The 20,738-nt window shown below is 40.2% G+C and overlaps 1 protein-coding gene across 4 annotated transcripts; it reads left to right on the top strand.

Moving 5' to 3' along the window:
• Positions 1-225: 225 nt before the first annotated feature.
• hdlbpb (high density lipoprotein binding protein b) lies at positions 226-20,493 on the top strand. Of its 4 annotated transcripts, none has more exons than XM_041984692.1 (28): positions 226-308; positions 2,772-2,851; positions 3,889-3,990; positions 4,258-4,409; positions 4,526-4,741; positions 6,950-7,156; positions 7,807-8,022; positions 9,615-9,821; positions 10,050-10,157; positions 10,473-10,577; positions 11,618-11,696; positions 12,262-12,401; positions 12,539-12,643; positions 12,762-12,875; positions 12,959-13,045; positions 13,156-13,287; positions 13,382-13,600; positions 13,720-13,941; positions 14,181-14,399; positions 14,768-14,909; positions 15,140-15,267; positions 15,389-15,493; positions 15,652-15,786; positions 16,665-16,808; positions 16,933-17,112; positions 17,212-17,328; positions 17,842-18,000; positions 18,174-20,493. In XM_041984692.1, the coding sequence occupies exons 3-28, from the start codon at positions 3,915-3,917 to the stop codon at positions 18,264-18,266; spliced, it is 3,807 nt and encodes a 1,268-aa protein (XP_041840626.1). In that variant the 5' UTR covers positions 226-308; positions 2,772-2,851; positions 3,889-3,914; the 3' UTR covers positions 18,267-20,493. The 4 variants fall into 4 exon arrangements, with proteins under 4 accessions (XP_041840626.1, XP_041840629.1, XP_041840627.1 ...); XM_041984695.1 differs by lacking the exon at positions 226-308 and adding an exon at positions 421-438; XM_041984693.1 differs by lacking the exon at positions 226-308 and adding an exon at positions 2,619-2,662.
• The last annotated feature ends 245 nt before the right edge of the window (positions 20,494-20,738 follow it).

Raw genomic sequence — 20,738 nt, 5'->3', positions numbered from 1 at the left:
ATGAAGCAATAGCTAATGGCTCGAAACGTTGTTGGACTTATTTATAATCGGTCAGAACACCGCACCCAAATCTTTTACAGAAATATATAACTAATGAGTGAGCAAAGTGAGATTAACACCACATGGATCTATTTCACTTGGATGCTCCTGTTGCGCAAAGATACTGCGGCATTTGCTTTATACTTGGTGAGTCGCAGTGCGTGGTTTTATCACTCCGCTGACATAGGAAATGCTCCTAGACCAATCATATCTGTGTTTACACCATCACCTGTGAAACACACACCCTCCGCTATATTTCTCTCTGAAAGGTAGGGGTTTTGTGTTTATTTTATACACACTTTTAATTCACATTTAAACGCAGTGGATGCGGTCAGAGTCTAGTTGCAGGAGAAATAAAATCGGGTCGCTTATAAAGGAGAAGGAGCCAGGAACAGCGAGGTTAGCGCCCCCGGAGCTAGCGAGCTGGAGCTGGTTATCAGTCCGCCAGGCTTGTTTTTTAGCCGATTATCTGAAAGTCCTTGTGCCTAATCATCTCACGCTGAGGTCGGCGTATTATGATGTGCGTTAGCTTAGAAAACATGGCTAATTAATTTCAGAAACCGCTGGTGTGTGTTTGCCGACGTTAGCAACGGTTAACATAGCCGAGTAGCTAACAGGACCAGCCATGCAGAGCATCTAGCTAGCTATAAAGACACACTTGGCTAGACAAGAGATGCGTTTAGCGGTTTCGTTAGCTAGCACGGTGCACGCCTGGATTAATGAAGGAGTCCGTGTCTCTTACTCATATGTTGTGAAATGATAACACAGTCACAAACACTACCAGGTTAGGTGTTCTGTATTTATTACGTTATTTTATAGTTTTCTCTTAAAAAAATCCAGTTGATCTTACCATATGATGAACTATCTTTACATAGTGAACTTAGTATAATCTAAAGATGATCCATGGTGCTTAAGACTACCTGGATAATACTTAAAAATGCACAGTAGTAGCAGGAATCGGGTAAAAAGGAATTAACAAAAACTAAACAATTTTAATAAACTGTGACCGCAGTGATTATGCTGTTTATTTATTATATAAGTAACCTTTTGGGTTTGATGGAATTAATTAAAAATTTTTTCGTGTTTATGTGCCTTTGAGTGCTTCTATTTGTAATAATATCAAACCCCCGAATAGCCACAACATTAAAATCATTCTTAGGTTTAGTGGCAATTAATAATCTTGTCACAGCTGCAGGTATCAATGAATTAAATAGCATGCAAACAGTTGTTTAAGTTGATGTGTTGGAGGCAGAAGGAACTGAGCAAGACCAGATTGTTATGGTTGGGGTCAGAGCATTTAAAAATGGCTGGTCTTGTGGGCTGTTCCTGGTATGCAGTGTTTAATACTTGTCAAAGTAGTTAAAAGGAAGAACAAACAGTGAGCTAGCTTTATGGTCCTGGACCCTCAAGGTCTATTGTTTTACATAGGAATTAAGACTGCACCTTTGTGAGATTAGCTAGTTAAATAGCAACTGTACTACTACTATTACTACTACTACTACAAAAAAAAGACTGACTTAAATAGAAAGCTGTCAAATTCATATTGATCCATGTTTTTTCACAGGGATATGTGGTCACAAAAACTAAACCATAGAGTATTGGATGAAAAGGTTTGGTCTGATCCTTAGTTTATCTTAAACAAGTTTTCTTTGACTGAGATCGGGTTGACTGAGATAGTCATTCTTCTTTTCTTCTCTCAATTGTTTGCAGCTTGCACTTGCATTTGAAGGCATTTTTACCTGCACAACAAAGTCAGCACATATCAAATGGGAGGTTTCTTTCCTGAAAGTCGACCATGCAAGCCTGCTACATGTAGCCATCTCTAGACAGTTGATGCAGACACTGGAGTTGGATGCATGTAATTAAGTTGGATTGTCACTTGAGGAATAGCTGGGCCTCTAGAGACTAAAGGCACAAAGAAAATCATCATTTGTATAGGAAGTTATTTTCCATTTCCCATTTCAGGGAGAGTCAGTTTGTGACCCATATAGGTGATAATGAGCGAAAGCCTTCTAAACTATACCTAAAAATATTTAGAGTTTTTAGCAATAGCTCTTTAACTTTTTTATCCCCAAACTATACCTGAGAGTTTTGTTCCTTGTGAATCCTCCTTAATCTCCCATGAAAGTCACACTTTTAAAATGATTACTGACTGTGTTTTAAACAGCGTTTTCAGTATAGCAGAACATAAAAGGAGTATTCTTTCTTGACCTTCCTTTGGAAGCTGTAAGGTTACTTTAAGAATGAATGGAAAGATGCTTGAGAGCAAAAAAGTAAATAAATCTGCTCTGGAGAATTGCACAGATTGTTTCTGTAACATTGAACCTCAGATTGTTGTGCAGTTTATTATGCTAAGAATTAATATTTCTTGACACAGTTTTATGTCAGTATAACTGACTTGTACACAAGCTGTTCTGTATGTCTTGGACATTTTCAGGTATTTTTGTGTTTTCAGAAGGCAATGTATAAACTAGTTGGGTTTTCTGTTGCAGTGCAGTACTTTTGTAGCCTTCTCCCTCATATTTCCTGAACTACTGAATTTGTATAATCACAGAGGAGGGGTGCCTGTCAGAGAGTATGTGAGGAAGGAGGGTGGAAGTGAATCACATCCAGACAGAAGAAGGTGCAGTGCAGTGTGGGTGCTTATAGTATTAACCCAGCCTCTGTGTAGAAGAGCTATTTGATTTACAGTGTTCACATTCAGTCTCTTTATTTTTCTCCTGTGCACCCAGGAGCTGAAACACAGACTCACACTGAAGCGTCTACGGTAGCCGCTAACTGGACGGACTCTCTGGCTATTGACCTTTTGCAGGTAAGCCTGAGCTCCTTTTATGTTGTACAGGTAAACACTTCTGCTTGATTGGATCCAACACAGCTGTATCTTTTAAGACTTTTCATATGACTTTTTAGATGCATCTTTCTTTTACATGGATGCAGGTACATTTTGTTGGATTTTAGTGAGGATTAAATTATGTCCTTTAGCTGCATGAAATTATATTCCAGCTGTGATCTGAAAGCTCACTGAAAACACAGTAATATTTCAGGGAAACGAGTTTGGCTGGAACATCTCATCCATGTTGGATAGTAATAGAAAGTCACTGTTGTGCTTAGCTACAATTTTTATACAGCTGTGGAATAGATTTGCAAGTTTGTTTATGAAATCTTCTATGTCAAAGACATTAAATCAAAATATTGTTACAAAAAAAGCAAGTTGGAAATCTTCCCTCCTGTTATTTCTTTATTTTATTTAGATTTTCTGCTTGCAAATAGCAGCAATAAATGTGAAATATTATCCCTAAATCACAAGACTGTGTCTATATACACAGAACCGGTCTTTCATGTTTAGTCAGTGGAGCACTTTAAAGATCTCCAGGTTCTGCTTTTTGAAGTTACATCTTTAAACTCCTCGGGGAAAACTTGGTTGACCGACTGTTATAATATAAGCAGTGATCGTGCATCACAAGAATGTCAGCAGCAGTTGTTTTTAGCCTTGTACACACTCTTGGTGTTTGACTTGTGATAACCCTGTCCCCAAGGCTTTGTGGCACGGTGTGTTTGTCTGATGCTTGTAACGTCTTAATTGGGAGTATCTCAGGTGTAGCCTGCAGCATTGGTGCAAAGCTGCAATGCCACAGAGGCAATGTGGCTCTTCTGGGGCTCGTGGAAAGAAATCGTAGAGTGGTGTGGAGTGTATTCAAGGGAGGGATGAAGAGGCATTGTATTTCAGATTGCTTTTTGTAGATGCATCTTCTAGTTGATACTTAAAGAAATTTCATGCATATGTAATAAATTTCATAATAAATTGGGTTTTGATTCATACTTTTTGCACTCACTTAATGCTTGTTTTAGTGGAATAGTGGAATAAGTCTTAAACCATGAGCTCAGTGGCAGTGTTGACCCCGGAGAGCTTTGCGGAGCATCGCAGTGGTCTCAAGGACCAAGAGATTTCAGGTAAAATCCCTCTGTCTTCTACTTATATATGTTTACCTCTGTTACCATGTTTTTCTTCCTAATTTTTTCAGTGTAATGTCCCTTGGGCATATTATTTTTTAATTCTGTAATTATAGTTTTTCTTTTTTTTTTTTTGTTTTGTCTTAATCTTCTTATAGACTAGTTGCCAGATTCGCTTGTTATCATTAAAAATCATCCACTCACCATTATGTTTTTAACATCTTTATTTCCTTAATTGTTACCTTTTTTCTTGGCCTCACTGTCCAGGCTGCGTCCCAGAGGATGAGGCCTACATCCCCACCTACCTGGAGGCCTTCCCTCCGCTGCCGGAAAAGGGGGCACCAGGGGAAAGGACTGGGGAGCCGGCTTCGGCATGGGGGAGCAAGATCAGGCCCATCAAAGCGTCTGTTATCACCCAGGTCAAAAGGCCACTGTAATATAAAAACAAGGATTTACCTGCATCAGCATTATCAAAAAAAAAAAAAAAAAAAGATGCTTTTCTCTTTTTCTTGAAACTTAAATCTCTTGCCTCTAGGTGTTCCATGTTCCCCTGGAGGAACGCCGCTACAAGGACAACAGCCAATTTGGGGAGGGTGAGGAAGCCAAAGTGTGCCTGGACATCATGCAGCGAACGGGAGCGCACATTGAGCTATCCCTGGCTAAGGACCAGGGCCTCTCCATCATGGTTACTGGCAAACTGGACTCTGTCATGAAGGCTCGCAAGGAAATTGTAGCTCGCCTGCAGACACAGGTAAATTCACTGCTAGTTCTTACAGTTGCAAATGATAAAAGTGAAAAAAAAACTTTATTAACCCCCAAAGGGAAACTATAATGTTCTAAGCGGGATTTAAAAAAAATATGTCAAAAATTATCAATCAAAAATGATTAATTATAAGTTTGTTGTTTGGGAGGTTGATGGCTGCTGGCAGGAGTGGCCTCCTCTACCTTTCTGTGTTGCAGTGGATCTGAAGAAGCCTCTTGGTTAACTTACTCTGTTGTGTAGAAGGTGTGAAGAATTGTCCATCATGTGCAGCATACTTTACTAGTGAATCAGAATTATCTCTAAGTGCTCCAGATGGCTGCATAGCAGATTACACTTTTTAGAACAGACTTACAGAAGATATACAACATCTTGGTGCAGACTTTAGTAAACTCTAATGGGTCCAAAAAGATGTTCACTTGCGTAATGATAACAGTCTCTTAAAGATTATACGATGGCTAAGATTCTTTAGGTACTGGAACAAAGCAGGATGTTTTCCACAGCACAATAATTTTCTCCTCATTCAGAATCATGTTGAGAAGGTGCTGTAGAGTCCAACAAAGTTGTTCTGAGCAAGTTTTCAGAATCCTGATACCGCCTGGACCTGCAGGCTTGTTCTGGTTGAGTATCTCCAGTTGCTTCTTCAACTGTCTGCAAGAGACAGACATGCTGGAGGTGGAGACAGAAGAGGTCTCAGTGTGTTCTGATGAAGGAGATGAGTCTATGTTAAGGTCCATGACTGAGCTGCAGGCTTGACAGAGAAGCTGTGGAGCATGTGAGGTCTGTTTGACTGGAGGCAGGGGTAACTTTATTCTGAACTGAACCCTTTGACGAACATGTTCAGCTTATTGACGCCCATCAGTCTGACGCCTGTTTAACTTAAGGCCGGTGATCGTTTTCATTCCTGACCACACATCCCTCATGCTGTTCTGTTAGAGTTAGAGTAACTTTTTTCTGTAGTTCTCCTTGCAAACGTCAATCTCTGTTTTAAGTTGGCATCTTTAATAATAACCTGTCTACCTCACTGAAGTCTTTTTTTATGTTAAGCAGCTTTTTCAGATCACTGGTGATCCAGGGATGGTTATTGAGAAAAAAAAAAAATACTTTCTAGACAGAAATTGATATAATCTGTCACACACTCATGTCATGATATTAATGTCATCTCCATGTGGCTCACACAGACATTCCAGTCTATGGTCTCACAGCACCCTCACAGAGTATTTTGAACTTGATTTGACCAAGTATTAATAGTTTATTTAATTACTGGTTGCTAAACGATGGGTGTATAGGAGGTGAGGAGAACCAGATATTGGGCCAAACTTTCTAAATAAGGTAAGGCAGAAAATAATTCAAAAAACAAGAAAAAAACAAGCAGATGGATGTGTCTATGTAAATAAATACATCACCTTACACCCCTAGTAGGACTAAATTTCTATAAGTCTACAGTACACATCATCAGTATGTCAGTAGTTTTTCATTTTCTTCATTTATTTAGGTTTTTTTAAGCCATTTCTAGTTTTTTCATTAATAGTAATTACAGTGACAAATGCCACCATCAAAAGCTCTGTATCCTGCTTAAACTGCTGAATAAGATACTAGTTTTCTGCCTACATTGAAGTTAAACTAATAAGTTCCACTTTCTGACTAAAATTCAGGAGGAAAAAAAACAACAAAACTGAGCATGCATCATTTTGGATACAGAAGCTAAAGAAACAGTGATGGAAAATTGAAAGCATAGTGGTTGTTTGTAAAGGTATTTGAAATAACAGACACTCAGAGATGGTGAACACATGCTGCAGTTGGAAGAAAAGTGTGTAGGAATGTCGACTGAGGACACAAAAAAAAAGAAGAAAAAAACTGAGCTGAAAAATGACCGTCAGCTCCCAGGAGTGGTCTTTCAAGGCTTCAGGAGCAAACATGCTGATTTCCACTTCAGTTCCTACACAGAGGTTAACCTGTTTAGCTGAGCTGCAGATATTCGTACAACAGTGCAGAAAGTCATTTTGCCCTCGTTGCACAATCGAACGCTTTTGTTTTTATTTACCAACTTGCATATTTGTTGATTTCTAGTTACATTTTTATTATGTCTAAACTGTGACTAAGTACAGAGAATTATATAGTGGTAAATCCAGCATGATAATATTCCTTCATCCACTGTGAGACAATGCTAGCATAACTAGTTGCGCCTCCGCCCCTCAGGCATCAGCTACAGTCGCCATCCCCAAGGAGCACCACCGTTTTGTTATTGGTAAGAACGGCGAGAAGCTGCAAGAGCTGGAGCTGAAGACGGCCACCAAGATCGCTATTCCACGTCCCGACGACCCCAGCGCCAACATCCGCATCACTGGCACCAAGGAGGGCATCGAGAAGGCTCGCCACGAAATTCTTCTGATCTCAGCTGAGCAGGTCAGTCGGGTGTGGGGTTGGTGTCTTAAAGCCAGTTCCATTTTGGTCTCAGGTGCTATTTCGCCGACAGACTGATGCCATGACTGGTTAAAATGACCAGTGTCAATGCAATAGATACTTTTAAATGTAGCTAGTTTGTGATAATGTGGTTAAAAATGCCACTGATTTATTAACCTGTGAGTTTATGTTCTCCCTGATTTACCAAACTAAGCCAGAGCCAATTAATGAAACTCAACTGAGTTTTTGTAGTTCATCAGATTTTGTACTTGGATGTAACTTGGATGAAGTCAGCTGTAAGCCATCCATCTGTATTTCTTATCTATCTCATCTCATTTTCATACGTTTTTAAAATTGTGTTGGCTGAATATATTGATTAATTTACATGCAACAATATGTCTGAACTGACAAACTAAACTTAATTAGATTAACCAAGGAACTCACTGGATCTGACAAGATACAGTTCAAATGTGTAATTGACCTCTGATATGTTTAATTTTTAGTACTGTCAGTCACCTCTGACTTGAGCTTTAAGAGGTACGGGTTAAAACTATTGGTTTGTAAAAGCTGCTTTACAATTTAATATTGATTTATTTTGTTTTTACTATTACCACTCTGATCATAACATCATTGCTTTCCTGTTTGTCCTGCAGGACAAGCGTGCGGTGGAGCGTCTGTCCCTGGAGAAGGCCTTCCACCCTTTCATTGCTGGTGCCCATAACAGGCTGGTGCAGGAACTTAGCCAGGAGACGGGCGCTCGCATCAGCATCCCGCCGCCCAGCCTTCCAAAGGATGAGATTGTCATCACTGGGGAGAAGGAGGCTGTTGCTCTCGCTATCAGCCGGATCCGAGCCATCTACGATGATAAGGTGAGCGTTAACACGTCTGCTTAGTACATTAGTCATGTTGTTAGTTCGCTATTTATTTCTCCTGTTGTCTAATTTAATTTTTTTCTAATTTTGCACTATTTGTCTTTGTTTTCAGAAGTGCTTAAAAAGAAAAATAATGAATACACTAACAAACAAATTTCTGAGTCAAGAAATCCTAAAAGGCTCAGTTTGAACCAGACACAATCAGAAACGGAGTTAAATCTCCCTCGTTTATAATCTTGCTTATTTCCCCTTTTTTTCATTCAGATGTTTCCATAGATGTTTGGGTGTTGCTGTGAGGGGAATGAATTGCTGTGGGCAGGCAGGTTGGGGGTAAATTTAAAGCTCTAAGGCAGGAAACACATGATTGCAGCTAAGAACGATGTGGATTTCTTGTTTCACCTCTGACTTTAAACAGTTGTTTACTCACTTACACCTTGTCTGTGAAAACATGCTTGGTTAACTGTCTTTGGAGGGTTTTGTTGTTTTTTTCAGTTGCAGTTTTTTTTCCTCTTTATACTGTCCAGCATTTTAACAAACAGAATGAGGATCTGGCTGCTGTGTTGTGCAGAACAAGTTTGCTTTGCCAGTTGGAGCTTAATGGGTATAAGGCTCCTCTTAATAATCAGATTTTTAAAAATGTACTTATTTATTTTAAATTATGATATTTTAATAATCTTGCTGGACCTGACTGGAGAGGACAGACAAAAGGAGAATAAATAGTGAACAGGAGTGCAAAGGAAAGTAGAGACTAACACCAGACATCCAACTGCTACACAGAAACACAGCAGAGCTTTTACAAGAAAGCAAAGCTTACAATCATTAAGACTTCTTAAAATAAATAACCAAAAAAAAAATAAATGTATCATGATAACAACCAAAGTACCAGAAACACACACAAAAAACCTAAACAAGAGTAGCTCTTAGTGTATAAACTCACTGGACAACTTAGTGAGTGTGTCGTCATGCAGAGTTTGAGGAATGAGGAGTGATCAGAGATGAGTGTGATCATGAAAATGCGACCACATCTCTACGGAGGCTAGAGGCAGACTAGGACGGCCTAGAGACCCGGGCGATCAGCAGCACAAACCCAAGCCACCCCACTACGAAGACCATCTCGGACCCAGAGGAAAGCCCCAGCCGGAGCCCCCATCGGTCTGCAGCCACCAACTCCGCCAGGAGAACCAACCCCCCACCTGCCCTATTGTTAGAAAGCTGATGATGAAATGATGTAGAGAAAATCTGATTTCACCAGAGAACTACAGGATGGGAATGATAAAGTCATTTAGTGCATAAGTACGAACGGCAGAACCAAACATGACCTCTGCTACCTTCACACTTTCAGCCACAGTCACTTTCTCCTGCATCTACACTCACCCATTGCACACTGATTTCCCTTTTTCTTTTTTCCGCACTGTCTCTGTTCATTTCAACTTCTCTCCCCCTCCTTCCTGGTCTCTGTTTTATATCTCTCCTTCAGTCTCCTCTTGTTTTCTCTTCCATTCATCATGGTGCTCCTCAGTTTTCCCTCCTTCCGCTGCCCACCATTGCTTTTTCCATCAATTGTAATTATGCTTTTGTCCATGCTGTAGAAGAGGAAGACCACGACCATCTCGGTGGAGGTGAAGAAATCTCAGCATAAGTACATCATAGGTCCAAAGGGCAACACCCTGCAGGAGATTCTGGAGGCCACTGGGGTGTCGGTGGAGATGCCCCCGCTAGACTCCAGCTCAGAAACCATCATCCTGAGAGGGGAGCCTGACAAACTGGGGCCAGCACTCACACAAGTTTATGCCAAGGTGAGGAAGAAGAGGAAGAGCAGACTGAGGCCGGGATATGCTTGTAGTGTGTTTGTGTCACTGTGAGCAGTCATTCTCACATTACATGATGTAATCTGATTCGTTGTTATTATACTAACGATACTAATGAGTCTAACTGTTAATGAATGATTGTTGAGACATGTGTAAGCGTGTTAATGTGTTAATGGAAGCCTGGTTTTCACGGTGGCTTATTTTGTGCCTGTACAGGCTAAGAGTGTGATGGTGGTTGAGGTGAGTGCTCCAGCTTGGCTACATCGTTTCATCATTGGCAAGAAAGGACAGAACATAGGACGGATAACACAGCAGCTACCACGGGTAAGGACAGAAGAGTGGGGGTGATAACCTGAGTTAGAAGTCAGAGATCACAAATAAATCTCACATTTTTCTTCTATAGATGACAAAATACTTTGAGTATGCTGCATTAAGTGTGTCTAACAGTATCGGTGTAAGGGATCTTGGCATCTTGTAAAATGGGAACAGTATAGAAAAAAAGACAGATGATGGTTGAAGCTAAAAACATGACTTTGACTAATATATGTATTAAAAACCCGAGTTGCTGTGCAGAATCGGCTCAGGGTGGAGCAAGAGAGGAGGGTTTTTGAAATGGCTTGAATTTGTTCATACGTGCAGGTTCATATAGAGTTTACAGACGGTGAGGAGCGCATCAGTCTGGAGGGGCCAACAGAGGAGGTGGAGCAGGCTCAGGCCCAGATACAAGAAATTATTAAAGACCTGGTGAGTATACGCCATCTCTCTCACACACCCAAAGGTAAAGTCGTGGACACTTTGCTACATACCACAATATATCAAGGCAATTTTCTGCTATATGATGATTTTTAAACCTCAGATTTTCCCTCACTGTTACTATTAAATTAAAAATAGGTCTTAAAACATCGTTTTGGGCTTTAGAAAATTGTGATTTTTTTTTGGCATTTAAAAGACCAAGTGACAAGTTGATTTAGCCTTGAGGTCTGCAACCTGCTTTTCACACCTGACCAGTTCCATACTGGTTTGAACATATAAGAAATGCTGTTTGAATTACAAGTAGTTGATCTTCCAGATTCGTTAGGGACATTCACAGATGGTTCACTGATTAATTTCTGTGAACTTCTTGGCTCGTCTGAGTGGGAATTAACAGATTCTGAAAACAGCGAAGCGAGGCAGCTTCATTAGCTCTGAAAGTGCAGCTACTGAGACGATGATGTGTTTAATGTCATCACGGTATAATGAACACCTGCTGATATTTGCTCATTATTTAAAAGTATTTAATCAGGACTGAATGCGACATATGCCTATTTGTCTCACTTTTCACATAACTTATTACTTTCAAAACACATGTAATTAAAGATACTGTGTTAAGAAATGTCATTAATTTGCAAAAATCCAAGGTTTGACTCCTCAAGTCATTTTGATTTCCTATCTATGGACTGAGACATAAAGGTTTTAGGGGGCTTTTTTCAAGTGATTGTGTTGATTCTTTAATGTTTTTGTGTGGCCTTACTGAGAAATTACCCTATATGCAGACCTGCAATGAACAATTAATACAATATCAGGACTTGCAGTAGAAAATATATACTAGAGATAGTATTTCATATATTTCCAGGTAGTTGAATAATTTCACCCAGTTTAATGGGAGATCTGGAAGCTCACTCCCATTGGTTCCTAAGTGCTGAGAGACATTCTGCAGAGTTACAGATTTGGTGCTACATTGCTTGGGACTGTTTTTAAAAACACGAGAACAAATCTTTAACTTGCCTGTCTACCTCTGTGCCCAGCTGGTGAGGATGGACTACACCGAAGTCATCATAGATCAGCGTTTCCACAGACACCTTATTGGAAAGAATGGAGCCAACAGTAAGTAGATTTGTGTTCTGCTCATTGCATCTTAAGAAAAGCTGCCCATCTTGTCTGGCATTCAAACTGTTTTAAGGTCAAAATCTTAAGCATAATCTTATGATTAAGACTCAATTTGATGCATTTTTGACACTTGAAATTAGAAAATTTGTCATCTACTTGTTCTGTAATACCTTGAAATATAATCATACATCTCTTAAATGTTTATAAAAAGTTCTTTAAGTGTAGTGTAACAGTAATTGGGGACAGGCAGTACCTAAATAGTACTGTGGCTTCAGACAGTAAACATTAATATCTCTTTATCTTTGCTGTTGTCCTGCACTAATTTTCCTAGTTATTTTAATTCCTTTTGTTTAATACATTTAGTCATGAGTGTCACAAATAATTAGAGTTTATAAATTGGATTTTGACAAACATTTCAACACATTTTTTCCTCTGTGAGGCCTAATTAGTGCCTGATTTCTTCATAACGGATGCCAGATACCTATCAGGCAGACAGTGTAATGGACATGTTTTTGGGACAATTTTTCACCTGATCTTCCACAACATCCCTCTTTTCTTACAGTCAATCGGATCAAGGAGCAGTACAAAGTGTCAGTCAGGATCCCTCAGGACTCGGAGAGAAGCAGCCTGGTCCGGATCGAAGGAGATCCTAAAGGAGTGCAGCTGGCACGCAGAGAGCTTATCGACATGGTCCAGAGAATGGTGAGAATGGGGTCAAAGTTTATTTTGGCTAATTTGTTTATCAAATTGTACTGATTGAAATAAACTAAAAAAAAAAGAAAGAGAGAAGACTGTTGTTGCTTATGTTGATGTTTGTTTTGTTTTTTTTACAATTCCAGGAAAATGAACGCACCAAAGACTTGATCGTAGAGCAGAAGTTCCATCGGACAATCATTGGCCAGAAGGGAGAAAAGATAAAGGAAGTGCGGGACAAATTTCCTGAGGTGAAATTTCTCTTTCTGACCTAGCAGATTATTTAATTACTTTGTCATTAGTGTAAATTCATTAATTTTTTTTAACCAGACTGTTTGTTTTAACCAGCATTGTCTCATTGAATTTTAGGTCATCATCAATTTTCCCGACCCGTCGCAGAAGAGCGACATCGTCCAGCTGAGAGGGCCGAAAAACGAGGTGGAAAAATGTGCCAAGTTCCTGCAAAAAATCATTGCAGAACTGGTATGATCCACCATCTCCTGCTTCATCCACAGTTTCTCTGTCTTTCTGCGGTCAGCCTCACAGCAACTTTCTCTCTTTTGTAGATTGAGAATAGTTTCTCGCTCTCCGTTCCCATCTTTAAACAATTTCATAAGAACATAATTGGAAAGGGCGGCACAAACATCAAAAAGGTGAGACTTTAAAAAAATGTGAGGAAAGTAATTATGATATACAGAGATCATACTTATTACATCAATGTTACGTCAAAGACAGAAACATAGCAGATGTTTATACTCCCCAGATCCGCGAGGAGACCAACACCAAGATTGACCTGCCAACAGAGAACAGTAACTCTGAGACGATCGTCATCACAGGCAAGAAGAGCAACTGTGAGGCTGCTAGAGATCGAATCCTTGCAATCCAGAGAGAACTGGTAAAGACACTGAACACATTAGTGCAGGGTTTTTTTTTTTTTCTTTAAATAAACCTTACCTTTGACTCTCATCTTGCCTGCATCATTTCCTCAGGCCAACATTAAGGAGACAGAAGTCATCATACCAGCCAAGCTGCACAACTCTCTGATCGGCTCCAAAGGCTGCCTCGTGCGCTCCATCATGGAAGACTGTGGTGGTGTGCACATCCATTTCCCCTCTGAGGGCTCTGGCTCAGACAAGGTCACCATCAGAGGGCCTGCTGGTGAAGTGGAGAAAGCCAAGAAACAGCTGCTGCAGCTGGCCGAAGAGAAGGTTTGTGGGAGTTCAGAGAATGAGAGAGAGAGCAGAGGTGACTTATAGTTGCTGAGAAGTGAGCTGCTGACACATCTGTTCCTGTCCTCTTTTTTATCTTTTCTTTCCTGCCATTTCAGCAAGTCAACAACTTCACTGCTGAGCTGCAGGCCAAACCAGAGTACCATAAGTTCTTGATCGGACGAGGCGGGGCCAACATTCGCCGGGTGCGAGACAGGACAGGGGCCCGCATCATCTTCCCGTCACCTGATGACACAGAGCAGGAGCTGATCACCATCGTAGGGAAGGAGGAAGCTGTTCGTCTGGCCCAGAAAGAACTGGAAAACCTGGTCAAAAACCTGGTAACTACCTCCATACTGGATGAGCTTTCTGATACATATGTTACATTTATTGTCTTCTCTGTTATTTATTGATCTTTAATCACAGGTTTGTTTGCTGAATTGCAGTTCAGGTTTCTTTGAGGATGTATTTGGTCATTTAACAAACATGAAGTATAATCAGATTGAACAGATTCAAACTTCAGTGATGTGAAGGTTGTCTTTGACAAAAAGTTTCTCTAATATTGCTGTTTCTCTTCCAGGATGATGTGGTTGAGGACAGCATGGAAGTAGACGTTCGCCATCACCGTCACTTTGTATGTCGGAGAGGTCAGGTGCTGCGGGAGCTGGCGGAGGAGTACGGCGGCGTTGCTGTGAGCTTCCCTCGTACCGGAGCCAACAGCCAGAAGGTCACTCTTAAGGGAGCGAAGGATTGTGTTGAGGCGGCAAAGAAGCGTATTCATGAGATTATAGAGGACCTGGTAAGACAAGAAAATAGTCTTTGTTATTGAAGATGGAAGACCTCTTGCAAAAGATTGCTGTGCAAATCAAAATCTATGATCAAGTTAAAGCTAAATTAAGTAAAAAAAAAAACATAATGAGGGATGTGGCTTAGAGAAACAGCAGAATCTAAACATCAGACAGAAACCGCAATCAGATAGTGGTTTAGTGTTTTTAAAAGGCTTAACTTAGATTTTTTTTAAAAAATGTTGAGATCAAACCTAATTTCTAATGTAAAAGCAGCATGAAGGAACCAAATTTATTTTTCTCTTTGACTTTAAAGCCTGAAATGATGCCAATAATCTTCCTCAACAGGATTTCTGTTATCTCTTCTTCCTTACTCGAACAGGAGTCCCAGGTGAGCGTGGAGGTCGCCATCCAACAGCGCTACCACCGCGCCATTATGGGGCCTAAAGGCTGCCGCATCCAGCACATCACCAGGGAACACGAGGTCCAAATTAAGTTCCCTGAGAGAGATGACAGCGCTGCAGGTTAGCAACAAAACAAGAACAAGATGTGCACCTGCAGCTGGAACACTACTGCTGCTGTAATAATGATGGTGCAGTTTATTTTTAAATCACTCGGCTCAGTTTTCTACCAGCAAATTTAACATGTCAATTTGATCTTTTCACTGGAGTAGATGCAGCGTTTTCTTCTGAGATTGTATAAAAAGAACACAGTCATTGCTTTTTCATCCATTTTTTTTGTAATAAACTTGCAGGTCAGGAGGCTTCACTACAAGAGAATGGTGAGATCAGTCCAGAGGCAGAGTTTTTCCCCCGCAAGTGTGACATTATCACCATCTCCGGACGTGCAGAGAAGTGTGAACTAGCAAAAGCAGCCCTGCTGGTAGGGACTGCTTCAGTTCAGTTTGAAGCCTGATACTTTCTGACATTTAGTAATACTTTTGAATGCACACTCTTCTGCCTCCTGTTATCTTTGTGACCTCTGTGACTTGCTCATCCTGCAGGCGTTGGTGCCCATAACAGAGGATGTTGAAGTATCATATGAGCTGCACCGCTACATCATTGGTCAGAAAGGCAGTGGAATCAGGAAGATGATGGAAGAATACGAGGTCAGCTGGCATTGTAGTTCTTTTTTTGTCAACTCTGCTAATTTTTTTGTATTAGTCATAATAATCAACTGCCCTTATTGTTGATACTATGATTAGTTTTTGACAGTCCTACTGTGAAAAATTGAAAAGTGCACATGAGTGTGGGTTTGCCTGTGCAGGTGAACATCTGGGTGCCACAGCCTGAGAAACAACTGGATGTGATCAAGGTGACGGGCCTGGCAGCTAATGTAGAGCGAGCCAAACAGGGTTTGCTGGAGAGGGTCAAAGAACTTCAGGCTGAGCAGGAAGACAGGGTACAAGTACACACTACTTATCGGACAACATCTTCACATCTGCTTTTTGCACACATTGGCTCCTTTGTGTCTTTTGTATTAGCTTATGGTGTTAAAAAAAGTTTCCACCTTGTTTCACGTGTGCACGCACGTCCATCCACATTGTTCACTATAGATATTTGATAATGATAAGGAACTTTGGAAGAAACCTCTCAAAGAGAAGAGATAAGGCCGGCAGAGTAAAATTACACTATGGAACATCTAATAATGTTTTATCAGCTGCATTTATGTGGACAAATATTTCATCCATCTGATTGAAATCAGTCTGATCAAAGTTTCCACAAGTGTTTACATGAACGCTGTATAAGAGATCCGATCAGTTGTGTGTTTACGTGATGAAGAGATATTATATTGTAACGGTTTTGACGTGTGCAATTCATGCTAATTTGAAAGAAGAGGAGGGATTTTTATTTTTTATTTTGAGCCTTTCAACTGTTAGGATGCTCCATAATCCTTAAATGTTTTGGTTTCCAACAAAAAACCGCTGTATACGCCACAGTACAGTTCTGTTTTGCTGCTACCATCTTTCAAGTCTTCCCTGAAACTTATTACATCACCTAACCCCCACATGGTTCAAGCATGCACCGAATGATCAGGATTAGTGGATTTATGGTTATTTTTTTCCTGCTGAGCCGATAATGGAAAAGGTTTAAACCATCCCTCTTGATCAGACTGATAATTCTTTCCAATAGAGGCAGATCAAATAAGCTGAGATGTTTACATGATGTCACAAACTTCCTAAATAATTTATCAATACCAGTAAAGTTTAAGCATGATTTTTTTTTTCATTCTTTTTCATACAAAACATGACATGAAATGTGGTTTGTGTCTCTTGTCAGGCCTTGCGCAGTTTTAAAGTCACCATGTCTATAGATCCCAAGTTTCATCCCAAGATTATTGGCCGCAAAGGGACGGTCATCTCTCAGATCAGAAAAGACCATGATGTAAGCATTCAGTTCCCCGACAAAGGAGACGAGCAGCAGGTGTGTGCGTTTTTCTTATATTTCAAATCAAGTTGGTATTTTGCTTGTGTTGTCTCTAGTAGATTTTATGTTCTTGGTGTTTACATTTCTCCTTCTCTTTCCATCCTCTGCCTCCTCTTTCAAGGATCTGATCGTGATCTCAGGGTACGAGCGTAATGTGGAAGAGGCACGTCAAGCCATCCAGCAGCTGGTTGCTGAGTTGCAGGAGATGGTGAGCCAAGATGTTCATCTAGACCCGAGAACCCACGCTCGCATCATTGGTGCCCGCGGCAAAGCCATCCGCAAGCTGATGGAGGAGTTCAAGGTTAGAGATGACACTGGATCATTATTGATTTGTGCTGCATGAGGAAAACTCCTGTGAGTTTGATCTTCACTCATTCCAAACTAATCACTGGTTATCCAGGTGGACATCCGGTTTCCTCAGCCAGGCTCTGACGAGCCCGACAAAGTGACAGTAACGGGTCTTCCTGAGACTGTCGACGCCGCCATTGATCACCTACTCAACCTGGAGGAAGAATATGTGAGTTCACAGTATTAGAAGTTAGCCAAGAGTCTAGTTACAGCAGGTCCGCTCTTTAAATCAAACACTCAGGCAGTATCCAGTCCAGGAAACCAAGGAGAGATAAACACTTGCATATTTAGAATAAATAAAAACATGCGATGCACCTAACGCTGATATGGCTTAGATCTTTGTATTTTTGAATATAGTTACAGTATAATGACATTTTATGCATTATAACCTCTTGACTAAAGTTATTTATTGTGCCATGTGGGGACGGTTTTCCAGACAAGGGTTAAATTAAACTAAGAGCAGTTGTTAATCTAACTTTTAGCCGAGTGTGTCTACATTCAACCAGTTTGAAGTAAAGTGAAAACTGAACACGGGCACAGGTCAAATTGTAACTCTGTGGTGGAATCTGTCATGTCATGATGAGAGCAACTCTTTAGATGGAGGTGATAACTAAAAACCTTTACATGTGAAAATGCTGTTTGAAGAGTAGTTTTCTTCTCTCCTTCCACCACGGTCTTTCAGATGCTCAGTGTGACAGAGACAGAGACCTTGGCTGCATACATGAAGCCTCCATCCCGCTATGGAGGGGTAGGAGGTGCAGGAGGAATGGATGATAGTAGTGGAGGTCCAGCTAAAGGCTTTGTGGTGCGTGATGCCCCCTGGAACGCAGCAGGGAACAAGGTAGGATGTGCTGATATTTTTTTATACTTATTAAATAAATGTTAAGAAAAGAAATGGGTTGGTGTTACAGTGTTAATAAAAGGCGATGTAGATTAATTACAGAGGAACCTTTAAGTTTGTTTTAGGAGCAAATGATGTTATACATCATGAGATGTCTTGTTGGTTCGTTTCAGGCCCCTGACATGAGCAGTGCAGAAGACTTCCCCACGTTTGGGACAGGAGTGGCCCCGAAGCAAACATCGGCCTGGGGTCCCAAGAAGTTCTGAAGTTGCTCGTGGAGAGAAAAAAAAATTTTTTTTGTAAAGTAGATGATGAGACAAAACAAATCTCAAATTGCTGCTCGATTTACTCTTCTTCCCTCTTGTCTTTTTAGTGGCTGCTTTGTCTGTTTTCCATACTTTTTTCCCCACAACCAGCCACAGTGAATTCTGGGGGAATTATCCCTCCTTTTTTTGTTATCTGTCTCTCTTTCTGTAGTCTCTCTTACTCCGCCTTCTTCAGAGAGAAAAAAGAAAAAAGAAAAAAAACAGAACGTGGAGTGCTCTTATAGTTTTGCTGTTCCGCTCTGCAAGTCTCGCTGAAACATTTCAACAACTGTAATCTTTTCTTTTTTACTCCTCAGACTGCCAAACTCTCCCCTCAAATTCAGACACCTCACTGCAGTACATAAGAAATGTTTTAGTTCAGAGTCTGCTGAATCAGGGTAGTAGAGCCAGAGAGCACCAAGGAAGCATCCTCATACATCTAGAGCGATATGCTTTCAGGAGATGGAGGGTGTTTATCCCTTTGAAACAGCATGGAGCTTTAAGCTAAAGAAAAAAAAATAAAAGTGTTTTATAAAAGCAGGAAAGGTTTGTAAACAAGAAGATCCTTTAACTGGCTTTTACAAGGAGATTTCTCGCTGGCTCACCTTTCCAGCCAGTCATGGGGCTCAGCAGGTGAGGCAAGGAGCTGTGTGTACGTACGAACTGGTGGGTTCGAGAGGGTTTTCACTCACGAGTGTTTTGTAGATCCCTTTTTATTTCCAAGCTGGGAGCAAAAGCAGCTACTGTAGTGGACTTTGTTTTTTATATCATAACTTGAAAGATGTGGAAGTACTGTGATGAAGGTTGTTTTATTTATTTAAAAAGGAGCCATTTAATTTGAACTACTGTGATCATCTGTTTTTATAAAAAGCACTCACTGTAGCTTGCAACCTTGCGTTTGAGAGTGAATGTTGCGTGTCAGGGTTTGGGAATGTGTTAACAGTTGTGTAAGTGTACAAAGAACTTTTCGCTATTTTTTTAAACTGTGTGAAACTTTTTTTTTTTTGTTGTTAATTTCAGACATATTTGAAAGATTGTGTGTGTGAGTGTGGAAGTTAAGATGTACATCTGAATGAAGCTGAACCAAACTTTTTCATTGTCTTTGTCCGTTTGTCTCTCTTCCCAAAGCTGTTCTCAGAGCTCTTGGAGGTTTTTTTTTTTTTTTTACCTCCTCAGCTCATCGTTCAAACTTGCTGCTTAACATTTGATCTTCCCTCCCGACAAAGAAGCTCACCATCTAGAGCTGTACTTTGGGTTTCTGCTGTCCAAGTGCGTCACATATTTTGTAGCAAAAAACCTTGGATGCCCTTCGTTCCCTTTTCTGGTTCTGAGACTTATGCCCCGTTGACCCAGATTTCAACCAGTTTAACTAAAATCTACTTTGTATTTGAAGTATTAAGGAGTAGATGAAAATTTAGGAAAATGTGCTCAGTAGCACTGAGAATAATAAAAGATCCTTCAGAGGAACATCTTATATTTACATTTAAATAAAGTTTTTAAGCAGAAAGAATGAACATATTCAAATGGCACTAAAGTTATGTCCTTGTCAATGGTTCTAGTCTTAGAACTAATTGTCCCCCAACTTTAGCTTCAAAAACCTAAAGACACGGTACTGATCTTCTCATCTAACTAAAAGAAAATGTCTCAATTGTTTCCAGCAAATTAATTTCAAGACAGGACCAGAGTAAACAACTCTGTTAGAAGACGTCAGAACAGCAACAACACAAAACAAAACTCAGGGTCCAACTTAAAAATAAAAACCGGTGCAGAAACTACTTTGTAGGGTAGAAGACAGATAAGTAACTGAAGCTGACTATGCAACCCAACAGGACATACAACAGAAAATTTATCTGTCAGTGGCACATTAACATGCTCAGCTACAGTCATAGTATTGTTATGTTTGTGGGACAGTGAACAAATTATTTATCTAGTCTTAGTAGTAGCTGAAATCTAGGCTGAGGCTGTATTTTCTAAATGTGTGTGTGTTGATAAATGGCAAGACAGAGCTGCCCTGGAAGTGGCTGCTATTTCTGTATAAAGCTATGAAAACTCCCACTATTGGCCTTAATGAGTTATTAGTCTACAACATTTTGGATAAGTTGTGATTGAGTGCAACACTGCAATAACATGTCAGTGACCAGACTTTTTCTTTTTTTCCTACTTTAAATAAAATCTGAAAGAAAGCAACCAAAGGCACCAGCAGGTTTGGTCTTTTTTTTTTTGTTCACCAGTCTTCCTACATGAAACCACACTTTTTCTTTCTGTGCATACTGTCTGTCAGTTTATTTTTTATAAATCAGGAAGATATGATTTGTTATGTAACAGCCTGTACAATGCAACATACAGAAAAAAAACAAAACAAAAATAACCAAAAATAAAGTGTACAAAGCAGCACTGGGCTGTAAATAACCCATATTATTTTTTTCACATTTT

This window comes from Melanotaenia boesemani, chromosome 5 (genome assembly GCF_017639745.1).
Source record: "Melanotaenia boesemani isolate fMelBoe1 chromosome 5, fMelBoe1.pri, whole genome shotgun sequence".
NCBI classification, from domain to species: Eukaryota; Metazoa; Chordata; class Actinopteri; order Atheriniformes; family Melanotaeniidae; genus Melanotaenia; species Melanotaenia boesemani.
This window is presented reverse-complemented; position numbering and strand designations above follow the sequence as displayed.

Bases quoted from the DNA above. Each gene is read 5' to 3' on its own strand.
- hdlbpb (XM_041984692.1), top strand. From the start codon at position 3,915: ATGAGCTCAGTGGCAGTGTTGACCCCGGAGAGCTTTGCGGAGCATCGC. The intron at 10,578-11,617 runs GTGAGTATACGC...CTCTGTGCCCAG, and splicing joins AAGAAATTATTAAAGACCTG to CTGGTGAGGATGGACTACAC. The intron at 13,288-13,381 runs GTAAAGACACTG...TCATTTCCTCAG, and splicing joins TTGCAATCCAGAGAGAACTG to GCCAACATTAAGGAGACAGA.